The 15696-nt window shown below is 45.2% G+C and overlaps 1 protein-coding gene and 1 non-coding gene across 9 annotated transcripts in view; both read right to left on the reverse strand.

Moving 5' to 3' along the window:
- Nucleotides 1–4970, reverse strand: part of CCDC93 (coiled-coil domain containing 93) — a 94762-nt gene extending 89792 nt beyond the window's left edge. For all 8 annotated transcript variants that reach the window (XR_004969259.1, XR_004969260.1, XM_036319141.1 and 5 more), the window contains exons 1-2: nucleotides 4794–4970; nucleotides 178–291 (exon numbers count right to left, since the gene is read on the reverse strand). Coding sequence is in view for 6 of the 8 variants with exons in the window: in XM_036319141.1 (XP_036175034.1) it covers nucleotides 178–291; nucleotides 4794–4835 (156 nt within the window). In the remaining 2 variants the exon portion in view is untranslated. The remainder of the gene's footprint in view (nucleotides 1–177; nucleotides 292–4793) is intronic.
- On the reverse strand, nucleotides 2506–2634 carry LOC118662334. The gene has a single exon (XR_004969716.1). It is a non-coding gene; the product is annotated as a small nucleolar RNA SNORA44 (small nucleolar RNA).
- Nucleotides 4971–15696: the final 10726 nt, after the last annotated feature.

A 15696-nucleotide genomic window follows, 5' to 3' on the forward strand; every position in this document is an offset into this window, starting at 1 on the left:
ACTGATACGTTATTATTTTCTTTTAATAAGAAACACTTCTATAACAAATCTGAATAAGGGAGAAATGGAAACACGGACGTGGAGAAAGGAAAAAATACAATCTCTTCCTCGTTTCCATAGTTAACCATGCCATCCTGACAAAAAAATGGCCTAATAGTTAGAAAGATGTCCTCTCACCTTATCAAAAGGTGACAAGCCTTTAATTCTTGCCCTGAAATACCCAGCTGCAACCAAGAGCTCCAGAATTTCAGTTAACTTGACATTTTGTTCTTCATCTTCTCTTGTTTCCACCTAAAACAAAAGGTGAAAAGCTGTAAAAGCTACCTTGAATACAGAAACACCAGATATAGCTCCTGATGCCACAACATGGTCAGGTGAATTGGCTATATCATTGCAGTCATGAAGGAGCATGGCCCACAGAGCTGCCAGAGCTTCACAGAAGAGACTCCCCAGGTTTCTCTTCTAATCATCATAGGTGAGGGCAGAAGACACAGGTAGCACAGCCTACTTACCAGGTGCTGAAGGAATCCAGAGAAAGGAAGGTTAAGGCATGTTACCTCCCTGTTCTCTAAGACATGGTGTACTTGACAGGCTTCTCAACTAGATTATAAATCCCTTACAGAGGAACAAGGTGTTTTTGTGTTTTTTTAACTTCATACTCACTTTGATCCATATTATTTTAAAGAGGGCAAGAACAAAGAATTCAAATATGTATGCCTCTCCACACTTCTCTTTTTGATCTCTAAGACAAACATAAAGAAGGCTTTCAACTCAGAAATATTAAAGGGTGATTATTGCCATATTATCAGGATTGCCTTAAAAACAATAAATTCACCTAATATAATAAAAAAATTGTTAAATTTACAGGGTGGGGCAAAAGTAGGTTTACAGTTGTTGGTATGGAAAAGAATACAATCCTATATAATAAAAGGCTAATATGCAAATTGACCAAACCACAGAATGATTGGTTACTATGATGCACACTGACCACCAGGGGGCAGATGCTCAATGCAGAAGCTGCCCCCTGGTGATCAGTGCGGTCCCACAAGGGGAGTGCCGCTCAGTCGGCTCACAGCTGGCAAGCGCAGCAGCGATGGTGGGAGCCTCTCCCGCCTCCACTGCAGGCGGGCTGTAAAGAGTGAGGAGCCCTGGATTGCCAGAGCCCCGGACTGCAAGAGGGATGTCTGATTACCGGCTTAGGCCTGATCCCCAGGCGGACATCCCCTGAGGGGTCCTGGACTACGAGAGGGCACAGGCTGGGCTGAGGGATCCCCCTCCTCCAGTGCATGAATGCTGTGCACCAGGCCTCTAGTAATTAATAAATAATAATACAAGAATAAATTCTGTGTTTTGTATACTCACATCTGTAAACTTACTTTTGCCCCCACCCTGTATATCCTATCTTCACTGCCAGGTGTTTATTTACAAGTTAAATTTATCAAAATATTTTAGTACTTTTGCCCCCATTTACTTTAATGAACTGTGCCCCTTTCCTCTCTTGCATCACTGCCGGGGGGGGAGGGGGGGGGAAAAGCCAAAAGTAAGGTGGTGTCTCTATAAAACACCACCAAGGTATTCTGGTTCAAATCTTTGTACCCACCACTTGGGACTATTCTTTTACTCAACAATGCCTGTTAAATCTTCCTCTACTAAGCATCTCACATAAATCCTCCCCTCCCTTTTATTTATACCTCATGCCAGGACTATTGCAACTGCCTCTCAATCTTTCTTCTCTGGTAATTTGTCTTGTTCATTCATTCCTAAAGCACAGCTTTCACATCATTATCTCTTTAGCTCACCCCCCAGCCCTGATCATTAATGCATCATACACTGTCTATAAGATAAACTCCAAATGTCTTAGTTTGGCATCCAGATTTTTGGCTGAAACCTATCTTTTCATCTTCATCCTTCACCTCCCCCCACAACAATCCTGACATGGTTATGGCCAACCTCCTACTCTCAATATTCTCTGACCACAGACAAATCATCAACATATTCTAGCTCCTATTTGATGCCAAACCCAGTAAATACAGCCTGAAATGCCCATTTCTCTGCATTTATATTTTATTTGTAATCTGTCGTTCATACAATTAAGTAACAGCCTCTTTTGAGTGACATGCCTGGTGTTAATGAACATGCCTATCTTTCCAAATAGACTATTATATTAGCTGTTTCAGGAAAGGAAATAATATTCACCCATGTTTACTCCTCTGTTCTGAAACAGCATTCTGGCTTCAAAAACACACTTTTTATAGAATGACATGCTCAATCATTACATACAGTGCATGACCTAAGCCATTCATGTATGAGCAAAATGTTTTAATAGTCATGACACTGATGATGGAAAATCAAGTTTATTTTGAAGTACAAACTGCCAAGAGAGGGAGTATACTTATTAACATATGCGTATAGTTGAACAAGGAATTATTAAAGTGACTGTTAATCCCTTTGAATGGGGGTGGAGGTGACAACTATGCACTAGTACTCATTTTTTTTTTTTTCCTGAGATATAGGCAAGGCGAGTGGCAGCTGCAGGTATTATGCTGACCTGAGCTGTTAAAGTCTCTCCAGGTTGCTCTTGCATGCAGTTGGAGTGCACTAGTACTCATTTAACTTAACTCTCAAATGACCCTGGTCCAGCCTATCCAAGATTTTGAAGATTAGCATTCACCAGCTATTAGTGGACATGTATAAATAAGGAAATATTTATTATTCACACCTCCTCTTCCTTGGCAACAGATCTGTGATGGGTGAAACACAGCTGTAAGTGGAGAAACTCAAATAGAAGAGACGGTAAAGAGCAGTTACGGTTCACAAAGGTAGAGTAGGGGGGAAATGGGATGATACATACAAGAATTTTCTTCAAACTCCTGGGATGTAAGACAGGTAGCCTTCATTTGTTCAGTCATCATTTATCATAAAAACACTTCTAAGAGGAGGACAGAACATCATCGGAGGATCATCGCTGCTTCACTGCTACCTAAGGAGCACCCCCATGGAAGATGCATGGTCCATGCTTCCCAGCCACTCACCCCCAGAACACACGAGTGTACTTTTGCAATATAACCTGCGAAATAACTTTTTGGCACAAGACACTGAATGGATAATGCCAATAAGACTTCAAATTCATTTCAGAGATTAACACGAAATAGAAAAGAGCATGAAAGAATGCCCTCTGAAGTCATAGAAAGCCACCAGATTGGTTAATACATCCAATTGTTAAAAAAAAAACCAAAACAAAACTAAAATTCTGGTAAAGATGAATGACTGTGAGCTCCTAAACCAGGCACATTAAATTTCCAATTGCCTTGTATTGTCGTTCATGTAAGCTGGAGGGCAGGGCCAAGTCCAGCTATCGGCATATCCTCCGTACCATAAACGGTTTAAAAAAACGGATGTTAGTGAATTAATAGGACTAGTAACAGCTTAATCGCACAGAGTCTATGCACTAGTCTTTGAACTAAATGATAGTAACTTGATTTTATAGTCACCCTGCCTGCCTCCTAATTGCCAAGAACTGTCCTAGTCTCTTGGAAAAGTGACAAATAAGACCTAGCAGTTAGAGCAGGGTTAAACAAAGTTTATTTTAGAAAAATCCCCACAATGGGACACTGAATCAGAAGAATTTAAGATAGAACCAGGGAGATAAGACAGGAGCCTACAGCCAAAGGCCAGGCAAAAACTTGATGACATCCTCGAATAAAGAAGTGGCAAAAAAAAAGAAATGTTAAATAAAATATCACCATTCCTGGCTCCATCAAAGCAACTCACGTGTAAGGTTTTCCCTGACGCAAGGGCTCTGACATTAATTACACCTGTTAGGATTTCCTACGGTAACAACAAAACGGACTTGCACCCTGGGAACTCCCACTGACGGCCAAGTCCATCCCTTCATCCCTATATGCCCAGCTTGTATGCGCGATGAGTGGGTCCCTGTGACACGGAAGGACCTGGGCTGGGGGGTGGGGTGGGGAGGGGGGACAGAGAAGCAAGAAGGGGGGAGCTGCGAGCGAAGGAACCGCTCCCGCTGGTGTCCAGACATCAGTCCGCTGCCCAAGGCGGAGGGACAGGGGGCGGCGTGGGCTCCGTTTCTCCCGAGAACGTGACCAACTAGCTTTCGAGTAAATCCCCTGCGAGAGAAGGCAGATGTGAGCCACCTGCTAAGTGAGACTTGCACCGCGAGGGAAATGCACTTCCCCTTCACCCCCAGCCAACGTGGAAATCCGGAAACCACTGGTCATCCTGCCCCCGAACCCAGTGGGCGCTCAGTGCAAACCCCTCCGGAGGGAAAGGCACCGTTACCGCCCGGAGACGCGGCTCGGTTCCCGCGAAGCCGGGTCCCCGCCACACGGTCCCCGCCACACAGCTGACCCCGCCGGACACGACCTCCTGCGGGGACGGCCCCCAAATGTCTCCGCGCGGGGTGACCGCGGGGGCAACCCCCAGACACCAGGCGGGTGGGCTGGCCTCCCGGTCCCCGCGGGCCCCCGTCCGGCGGCGGCAGGCCCCAGGAGGTCACCGCCCTTTGCACAACCCGAGCCCGGACCGTCCCAAAGCCCATCTCGTGACTCATGGCGCAGCAGCCCCGGCCTCCGGGCGAGCCCCGCGGCGTCGAGGGTCCGGAAACTGCCCCGAGCGGGAGAGGCGGGGCCCGCCCCCGCCGGAGGGCCCGGTGGCGCCCCACAGATAGGCCGGGGCTCCCCGCGGGGCGCACCTGAGGGAGGGGGCGGGGCGCCCGGCGCGGCCTGGCCCTCTCTCGGGCACCCGACGTGTCAGGAAGAGGGGCTCCTCACCTCCGGGAGACCCTGGCCCTCCGGGCCCCTGGGCAGCCCCATCCTCCGGCTGGACGGACGTGCGGAGGCGCCGAAGCCGCGGAGCGGCCGGAGGAGGCTGTCCCCCGCCGCGAAGCCGCTACCGGGGTGGACTGCACAGCGGCCACTTCCTCCGCCGCCGCCGCCGCCGCGGGTCGGGAGCGCCTAGGCGGTGAGCATGCGCGCTGGGCGGGAACGCGGCGCGCGGAGCCTGCGCCTGCGCGAGGCGGCCCCGGTGGAGGCGGGACCCGGGGCCGCGGAGCCCAGTCCCGCGCGGCGGAGGCTGACCTCGCGCGGGGCTTCTGCATTTCCCTCCGGGATGCTTTATAAAAGGGCCTGTTCCCGCATCGTGGGGACGTTTCTCATCCCGGGTCTCCGCTCTGCTTCTCAGGGGCGTGAATCAAGTGGGTTCGGTTCTCCCCGCCAGCCCGACTTCGGGAGCCGCCTGGCTCGGGTCAGAGTCCGAGCGTGAAGAGCGCGGGCTTCCCCGCCGCGCCCGGCTCTCGCTCAGCACCGGCGGCCCCTCGTTACCGCGCCCTTGGGCAGACGTCTCACCTGCGGCCCAGGAACCGAGCCCCCGAACACGCTGTCCGCGCGCCTGCTGCCCCCCTAACGCCGGAGCCAGCGCATCGTGCTCCCCAAGAAAACTCGTCCGGGATAATGTGCCCCCACCCCACTCCCCACTATCCCCAGCTTCTGGTCTTCCTTAGGGAAGGTCTTCTCGAACATGCGACTCCGGTGTTGAGGTCATTTTAGCTGCCGCATCACTTACACGGTGCACCCCGTGTCCATCCCAGAGGATGGCAGCTTCGTGAGCGAGTTGTCTTCCTGGCCACAAGCCCCTGCACCTGCTCCGTAATGGCTTCTCCGGCGTTTTCTCCTCCTTGCCCCCCCCCCCCTTCCTCCTTCTTAGTGATGAAAAAAGCGATGGCATCTGAAAACCTTGTAAAAATTGATTTTAGGGAGCGGGGGGGGGGGGGACATCATCGATGTGAGAGAGAAACATCGACTGGCTGCCTCCCTTGTGCCCCCGACCGACCGGAATTGAACCCGTGGCCTTTTGTTGTGCAGGAGGAGCTCCAAGAAACTGAGCCACCGGTCACGGCTGCATATGAAAACTTTGGATGCTTCCCTGTGTGCTTTTGGGGAGGGGCAGGAGTGTGAGACTCTGAGCTTCTTGAGATCAAAAGGTGTGTGTGTGTGTGTGTGTGTGTGTGTGTGTGCGCGCGCGCGCGCGCTTCCTGTCTGCTTTCCAAGTGGTTATTCGGTAAGTGTTTGTCCTTGAAGAAATTCATGCCTTTTGTGCTCCTGGAGTTTATCCTGAAGGACAGAGATGTCTCTGGAACCTTAGGCCATTCCCCACCCGCACCCCCACCCCCGCCCCCGCCCCCTTCTCCTCCTCCTCCTCCTCCTCCTCCTCCTCCTCCTCCTTCTTTTTTAAATACATTTTATTAATTTTTTTTTTTTTTTTTTTTTTTTTTTTTTTTTTTTTTTTTTTTTTTTTTTTTTTTTTACAGAGAAGAAAGGAGAGGGATAGAGCAGTGATGGCGAATCTATGACATGCGTGTCAAAGGTGACACGCGAACTCATTTTTTTGGTTGATTTTTCTTTGTTAAATGGCCTTTAAATATATAAAATAAATATAAAAAAATAAGTCTTTGTTTTACTATGATTGCAAATATCAAAAAATTTCTATATGTGACACGGCACCAGAGTTAAGTTAGGGTTTTTCAAAATGCTGACACGCCGAGCTCAAAAGGTTCGCCATCACTGAGATAGAGAGTTAGATCAGCTGCCTCCTGCCCAACCCCTACTGGAGATGTGCCTGCAACCAAGGTACATGCCCTTGATGGGAATTGAACCTGGGACCCTTCACTCTGCAGGCTGCAGGCCTACGCTCTATCCACTGAGCCTAATCAGTTAGGGCAGCCATTTCCTTCTTAAATGTAGTTAGCAAATATTGCTGAAAAAACTTTGTGCCACCAGCCCTGGCCGGGGAGCTCAGTGGGTTAGAGTGTCCTCCTGGTAACAGGTTTCTGGTTGGATCCCCAGTCAGGGCAATACAAGAATCATCCAGTGACTACATAAGTAAGTAGAACAACAGATCGATACCTAGCTCACTCTCTAAATCAATACCCTCCCCCGCCCCCGCCCCCCCCCCCCCCGAAACTGTGTGCCACCTCTGCCAGTCACCAAGGATTAAGAAAAATTGAATATGCAGATTAAGGTGTTGAGATGGGAACTCTGTTAATGTTAGTTTTATGTGTGTTAAAAAATGATGAGCCCTAGCCAGTATTGCTCAGTGGTTGGAGCGTTGGCCCGGGTTTGATTCGGTGTAGGGCCCATACCTCTGCTGCAGGCTTGATCTCCGGCCCTGGTTGGGGCTTGTGCAGGAGGCAACCAATTGATGTTTCTCTCTGTCTCTCCCCTTCCCTTACATACTCTCTTTAAAAAGAATCGATGGCCGAAACCGGTTTGGCTCAGTGGATAGAGCGTCGGCCTGCGGACTGAGAGGTCCCAGGTTCGATTCCGGTCAAGGGCATGTACCTGGGTTGCGGGCATATCCCCAGTGGGAGATGTGCAGGAGGCGGCTGATCGATGATTCTCTCTCATCGATGTTTCTGACTCTCTATCTCTCTCCCTGTCTCTCTGTAAAAAATCAATAAAATATATTAAAAAAAAAAAGAATCGATGGAAAAAAATATCCTCAGGTGAGGATTAACAACAACAAAATGATGAAATAGAAATGACCTCTTGCTCTCACCCACTGTGACGCCAATGAAACTCAATTTCTAAGGCATCCACTCTCAATAACAACCAAATGTGTTATTTTTGTAATATTAAAATTGTCCTTCCTTGAGATGGTATTGAATGAGGGAGAATGGAGGGTGATAATTTGTAGCCACTGTTGGATGACCAGACAGGTATTGATGCCTAGGGACAGGTAGCAAAATCTCACATAGCAAGCAAGCCTAAATAGCTGTATATAAAGCAGTCCAGGGAATACGCTTAAAGAATAATAGGACTCGGTAGGCTACACAGGAGTCCCATATTGTAAAGTCTTTTGCAATGTTTCAAAAAAACATGAGCAGCTATCTTTCCCAGTAAGAAACTGCCCCCTTTAACTTTCTGTGTAAGGTCACAGTAGCAGACTTGAGTTGACAGCATGTTTTGTTTTTTTCCCTAAGAACCCAGCAAAACAACTCAAGAATGCTTAGGCAGCCCACTTCTGAGAGAGAAACCCCGCACAACCTTGGAGACAATGTGAGGACTCTCAGATAAATGCATCTCTCTCCCTGTCTCCTGGCTCAGGGTATCCATACACACATGTCGTCTCCCTGGTGAGATATTTGGGGATTAGGGATCCCCTGTCCCTCCTCTGCACATCCAGCACAGAGGTATGTGTTGTTCTTCTAAGTGCAAGATTCTCAGGAACCTCGCAGATACTTTCCTTCCTGGGTGAAAGGGTGCCAGAGCAAAGAGCTTCCTGTTAGGATCACCTTTATCCTGGAGGAAATTTACTATAGTCTCAACTATTCTCTCATGTTTCTCTTGGTCCTTTCATTCTGGGCTCTTGCTGTGACTAGAAGGGGAATCATGAGGTCTTGAAGCAGAAAGGGACTTTAGGAGGCATGTAGTACAGTTATGGGTGTTTGGAAAAGTGGACTGACATAGTTTAGGCCACATATTATGTTAATGGCAGTGCTGGGACTAGAGGCCCTCATTTCTCATGTCCTTTTATTCATCTATCATCCACCCACCCATTCATCCAACAGGTATTCTGAGTTCCTTCTGTGTCATTGGCTCTCAAGCTTGGCTGTGTGTTGGAGTCACCTGGGGAGCTTTAAAAGCTACCATTGCCTGAGTTCCACCCTCAGAGATTCTGATTTAATTGATCTGGGGAGGAACATAAATATTTGCTTTTTTTGAAATATATTGTTTTATACATAAGACAATATCTATCATTTATATGTAAACTGATACGGGGGACATATACCCTGAGCAACGCAGTAGTGAACAGTAACCTCATTACTATGTTTCTTTATAGAGCACAGTGGCACACAAAAAATTTAAAATTCATAAACAAAGAGTCCTTATGTTAAAAGAGTTCTTCCTGAAAATTCTTAATTGTATGCCAATCCATTCTCAAGTGGTAAAAGTTTATGGCACACTTTTTATTGAGGGGGAGTGACTATTAAACCTTCACAGGTGATTCCCCGGAACAGCCAGTTTGAGAACCACACCTCTCTGCGCTGGAGACACTGCAGTCACCAAACCAGACAAGTAATTACTGACACAAATTAAACATGCAAATTAATAAGATAATGTGGGGTAGAAATAAGTGCTCTGCAGGAAACAAAAGCAACAGTGTCACGTGATAGGGCATAGCTGAAATCAGAGGCTCCTTTAGGTGACAGATTCTCAGGATGGAGGGGAGACCTCAGTCCCGAGAAGGTGCCACGGGAGCGTCTCAGGGGAAAGCACTCCAGGCAGAAGGATGTCTGGATGTCTTCCCTCTGCCCCTCCAGATCCACGCTCATCCCTCTCACCCTGCCTGCTGCTATATAAGGCTGGCCAGGAAGGACCTCGCCAGCAGGGTGTGGAGTGTGGGCACCTAGGATGTGAAGATCCGGGTGTGGATCCTGGGGTGGAGAGATCTAGGCTATGGGCCCTGGAGAGGAGAATCTCAATTGTGATTCGGCTAAATGTATCAAAAACCTAAAAGCTATCCCTGGATATGATAATCCCACTTTTAGGATTTATGTACAAAGATCTTCATCACAATGTTATCTAGGGGAGAAAAACCTGGAAACTATGTAAATAGCGCATAAAATGGAAATGGTTAAATACATTATAGTATGTTACTGGTGTAACATCATGCTGCTGGTAAAAATATTCACTGCAGCAGGCCATGAAAGAAAAGGATGAGAGATGAGGCTATCTGAATATTAGCAATGTTTGCCTGTCAAAAAGTCATTTAAAACATTTAAAAGGCAGACTGGAAAAATATTCATTATCTGTGACAAGAGTTATTACAAATGAGGAAAAAAATAATAGAAAAATGAGTAAAAGACTTGAATAGAGACTACCTAAAAGAAATTGTCACTAAATATTTTTTAAAAGCAGATTCTCAGCCTGACATTAAAAAGTTAAAATTAGATACCTTTTTATATGGAAGAAGTAATGTTTTAAGAACATTGAACTAACACCATAGCACTCTGAGCCATTAAGTTTTTGCAAGGGTTCTGGAGGGCAAACTGGCAAAGTTAATGTCTCAGCAAATATTCATTGAGGGCCCACTGTGTGCCAGGCACTGAGAAGGGTTCTCATTGGGGGAGGGGGAGTGATGCAGCACCCCAGGGGCATTTGGAGTTTCAGAGTGACTGGGAGGTATTATCAACCTCTAGCATCCAACATTTGTTATGGATATCAAGTGTCCTACATTGACTTTGAGTCATAAGAATTGCTCTGGCAAGAGGAATGTGGGAAGATATGATGTCATACCAGTTTGGGACAGAGATGCTAAGAGCCTTTTATTCTGTGTTTCCTTCACTCTCTTATGTTCTTTCCATCCATCACAAGAACATACCCAAGCAACCACTACACCCTTGCCGAGGCCCTTGAATGAGAACCAGATGTGAGAGAAAAGACCCAAACTCAGCCAAGCCAGACTGATGAGTGGGATATCAGTGTTTATTGTGATCACTGAGATTTGGAGAGTGTTTGCTAAGCACTGTCATTACAGCAGAACCTAACTAATACACAGAACAAGAAAGAATTATTCCTCCAAATGCTTTACTCCTCCGCCTGAAAAGGGACAAAATGGAGCTATGGATGAATGTGCACAGTCGACACCAAAAATTGTATGACTGCATGTTGAAAGAAGTGCCATTAATGACAAGTTGAAACCTGGGATGAAAGAGGAGCAGGAGCAATAGTTTGAATGGGAAGTCAGTGAGAGCCTCTACAAGGACGTAAGACCTGGGGTCGAGGAAGAGTGAGGCTCCGAGTGGGGGGAGCGCTGCAGGCTGAAGGACCAGTGTGGGCAGAGCAGGAGAGTGGGTGGGCCTGGGGGCTGGAGTGCAGAGAGCAGAGGTGAGGGGCCGGGTCCAGGCAGGACCCTGGGGACCAGGGAAGGGGCTTGGATTTCACCTAAGCACAGTGAGAGCAATCAGGGCTTAAAGAAACGTTATTTGGCAAACATGCTGTGCTACCACTGGAGTAAGTCAGCCCCTGGTCTGTAGAAATGGATTTGAGTTCCAAATGTCCGCAGAGACAAGATTGCTCACGTGCAACTCCCACTGCCGTTCGAATTACGGGGACTTGGTAAATAGCAACAATTGGAATCCAACCCTTCCACTGTCTGAAAATGGAGGGAAAGGAAGCAATGACTCAGGAAATGCACTTTGAAATAATCTACATTTATATAACATTATCCTAGGAATTACAGTTTCATCAAGTGTCCGTGTGAAACTGAATGAGAGAAAATCCAAAATTACTTTAGAACAGAGACTGAAACGTGATCCATAGGAGAGACTTCTTAAAGACACAACAAAGACACATTATACTTTCAGTTCAAAATCAGATGATGAAATTAATTTACTAATAAGATTCATACATTTGTAGATTATTTTTTTTAATCTTCCCATTTCCTAGTAAAGACAAAAATTACTGCCAGGTTTCTGGATTATTTTATCAGACATGTTAACATCAACAAAAATACTCTCCCAACAAGTAGAATAACATGGAAGTCATCTATATATATAAAAGGCTATATGCAAAGTGTCTCCTCGGGAGTTCGACTAGGAGACCTGGAGTTTGATTGCTTGCTATGACGTATGCTGACCACCAGGGGGCAGCGCAGAATGAAGGCCCCAGCCAGCAGCCGGCAGCTGGCAGCCACTAGGGAACCTACCCATGCACGGATTTCATGCACTGGGCCTCTAGTTAATTTATAAGATTGGCATTTAAATAACCTAAAAGTATAAGCATCACCCTAAAAATTATAATCTTAAAAGTATCTAGTTGAATCATTGCATCATCTTTTAAGAGCAGTAAAAAGCAAGAGAAAAATAAATCATAATTATATTAGTAGAGAGAGAGAAAATGATCTTGTTGTAGTTCTGGATCTTAAGAAGTGGACTCAATGCAAAGTGCAATCAACTTGGAGGATGAATCCCCTCTGTTTTCAGGTTGTGTGGACCAAGGTCTGAATCCATTGCTTGGTGTAGCCACACTTCTTGTTGCCAGTTGAAGATGTGATGGGCCAGCAAAGACCCTCAGTGGAGAGAACTTGTGGGGAGGTTCTTCCTCACTTTCCAGAATGGGAGGAAGGACAGAGGGTCCTCTTCTCAAGAACTACACATGTGGACAAAGAGATGTGCATGAGATTGTTCATGGCAAGCATTGTTAGAAAAATACTAAGAAAAATAGTACTACCTAAATAGTCATCACAAGAATAGACATATAATTTGTGATATTGTTATACAGTGAATTAATATACAGTGGTGAAAATGAACTAGAGTTACATGTTTGAATATGGATAAATATGAAAAAATGTAAAGTTGAGTTTTTAAGAAAAGCTAGTTTCATAATGATTTGCTAAGTTTTCATTCAATGCTTATGGATCCATAAATGTGTAGTGTGAAAGTGTGCCTGGGAATTATTCTCAAGATTCTGGTTTCTCTGGGGAGAAAGCAGGAAGGAGGACCCAAGAGTAGCAACTCTATCTGTAATGTTTTATTTCTTGGGGAAAGACAATCTAAGGCAATTATGCTATAATGCCAATATTTGATAAAGGTGGATGATTCATAGATGAGTAATTATATTTTTATTTTTGCATATTTCAATTATTTTATAATAAAGATATGTTGAAAATGAGATAAACAAACCAACCACTAAAATGAATTAGAGGCAAGAAAGAAGGAACAGAGGAATTTGACTATGAATCAAAGAAAGAAGATGGTTGGGAACAGCATGATTGATGGAGAATGTTTTCATTTGGCTTTTTTTGAAGATGGCAAAGACTTAAATATTTTTTTAAAAATTAATTTACTAGCACAGTACAGAAGCCAGTTGAGGGACAAAAAAAAAAAAAAAAGATTGAAAATACAGACTTGAACCTTAGAGTGTGGCTCTTACAAATCTCCCTCAAAAAACAAAAGAAAACAAAACATGCCCTCCCGGTGTGACTGACTCAGTGGTTGAGCATGGACCTAAGTCATGGTTGATTCCCAGCCTGGGCACATGCCCGGATTGCAGACCTGATCCCCAGTAGGGTGCATGCAGGAGGCAGCTGATGGATGATTCTCTCACATCATTGATGTTTCTATCTCTCCCTTTCTCTCTGAAATCTGAAATATATATATATGCAACAAAATATGTTTTTTCCCTATAGCTCCTCAAGAAAGGACAAGGGCTGTGTGTGTTTTATCTGCATGCTCAGAGCCTGCCTTGCACAAGTGCGCCACGGATGGATGGGTGCATAGATGGCTGGCTGGATGATGGCTGGATGGGTAAAGGGGTGGAAAGTGTAAAATGTGGTAGTATTCAAACACTGTGTGCATTAGAGTGGCCACAAGGTGGCAGATGTGACAGTCAATGATTATCTTCAGAGAAGTTCAAATGGTAGCTACAAGTTCTAAGTTCTCTCCTAAGTAGGCTTATGTGAGGGGAATATGCTCAGTATTAAGTGGAAATGGTGACTATCTTGTCATCTATTGATTCTGCATTTTGAATATCACTAGGTCAATTTAGTCTTTCCTGGAAAAGGAGCTCTTGGTGAAAAAAAAAAAGTTTCGTTGACTGAACATGTATGTCCATCCTGAAATCCAAATAAAGTAATGGAAAACTATGATTCTACAAGGACAAAGAGAATGGAAGAAAAAACACAAAAGTGCTATTATAACTAATTTGTTAAACTGGTTACATTTGTTACGGTATAAGCAGGAAGCCACTTGGCTTTCTTCCTATCGATCTTTAAAGTTGCTTTTTAAAGAATTTCTTTCTTCCACACGTGGATGATATCTTGTGCAGATTCTAAGTCTCTTCTGGGCACTTTTGTATATTAGAATAACCTCCTTTTTACATATTAAGAAGTTCAATCTAATCTAGTCTTTAATATTTTATCTATTTCATACCTTCTCCCTTTCCTTGCTTTGGTCTGACCTTGAATTTTGCAAAATGGAAATAAGGGTTCATGGTCTATTTTTTTCTCTCTCTCACCCCACTTCTTCCTAATTTACTAATTAATGCTTTTCCCCACCCCCAGTGTCATGCCAAGGGAAACTGGAATTAGAGAAGAGGAAAATGGTATTTGAGTGGCTGTTGGGCCTAGCGTCGAGGCCTCTGTGTGGAACGTGTGCCAAAGCTGTCCCTTTCTGGTGGAGGTGCTTGTGAAGTGCATTTTTTTGCGCACTGTCTTATGGGACTCCTGGGCTTGCACTGTTCTCCCCACACTAACTTCAGGGAGCACCATGCAGCTGATGTCTTACGATGTTCCCTTAATTCTCTTTCCACCTACTCCTGATACAAGTTCATTCTGCTAATGCAGAACTCTTGGGTGGAGTCATTTCAAACTCACTTATACTTCGCTGGTTTCCCAGAGTTGTGGAAAAGACTCATGGATCTCTGTGCAATGTAACGATGGAAGTTCAGACCATTTCCACTCTAGTCCCTTCTTTGTTCTACACAGGCATCTCCAGACAGCCCCAGGTGATTAGAAGACACTATCTCTCTGCCCCTCCACACTTTGTTCAGGTTGCAGCATATCAGGCCCAGAGGCTTCTGCAGCATAGCAGAAGCAGCCTGGGGGCTGAGTTGTTGGTCTCCACTCATGGCAGTGAATCCTGGATCTGTGTGTGTGTGTGTGCGATTTCTTTTTTTAAAAAATTTCTTTATTGATTAAGTTATTACGTATGTGTCCTTATCCCCACATTACCCCTCTATCCCCCCCACTCATGCCCTCACCCTCCTGTTGTCTGTGTCAATTGGTTAGGCCTATATGCTTGCATATAAGTCCTTTGGTTGATCTCTCCCCCTTACCCCCACCCCCTACCTTCCCTCTGAGGTTTGATGGTTTGATCAATGTTTCTCTGTCTCTGGATCTGTTTTTGTTCATCAGATGATGTTGTTCATTATAGTCCATAAATGAGTGAGATCATGTAATATTTATCTTTCTCTGACTGGCTTATTTCACATAATGCTCTCCATTTCCACCCATGCTGTTGCAAATGGTAAGAACTCCTTCTTTTTTACAGCAGCGTAGTATTCCATTGTGTAGATGTACCACAGTTTTTTAATCCACCTATCTACTGATGGGCACTTAGGCTGTTTCCAAATCTTAGCTATGGTGAATTGTGCTGCTATGAACATAGGGATACATATATCCTTTCTGACTGGTGTTTCCAGTTTCTTGGGATATATTCCTAGAAGAGGGATCACTGGGTCACATGGGAGTTCCATTTTTAATTTTTTGAGGAAACTCCATACTGTTCTCCACAGTGGCTGCACCAGTCTGCATTCCCACCAGCAGTGCACAAGGGTTCCTTTTTCTCCACATCCTCTCCAGCACTTATCATTTGTTGATGATAGCCAGTCTGACAGGTGTGAGATGGTACCACACTGTCGTTTTGATTTGCATCTCTCGGATGATTAGTGACTTTCAGCATGTTTTCATATTTCTCTTGGCCTTTCTTCTGTCTTCTTTCGAAAAGTATCTATTTAGGTCCTTTGCCCATTTTTTGATTGGGTTGTTTATCTTTATTTTGTTAAGTTGTATGAGTTCCCTGTAAATGTTGGAGATTAAACCCTTATCGGAGATAACATTGGCAAATATGTTCTCCCATGCAGTGGACGTTCTTGTTGTTTTTGTTGAATCCCAGAT

This window comes from Myotis myotis, unplaced genomic scaffold (genome assembly GCF_014108235.1).
Source record: "Myotis myotis isolate mMyoMyo1 unplaced genomic scaffold, mMyoMyo1.p scaffold_m19_p_8, whole genome shotgun sequence".
Classification (NCBI taxonomy): Eukaryota; Metazoa; Chordata; class Mammalia; order Chiroptera; family Vespertilionidae; genus Myotis; species Myotis myotis.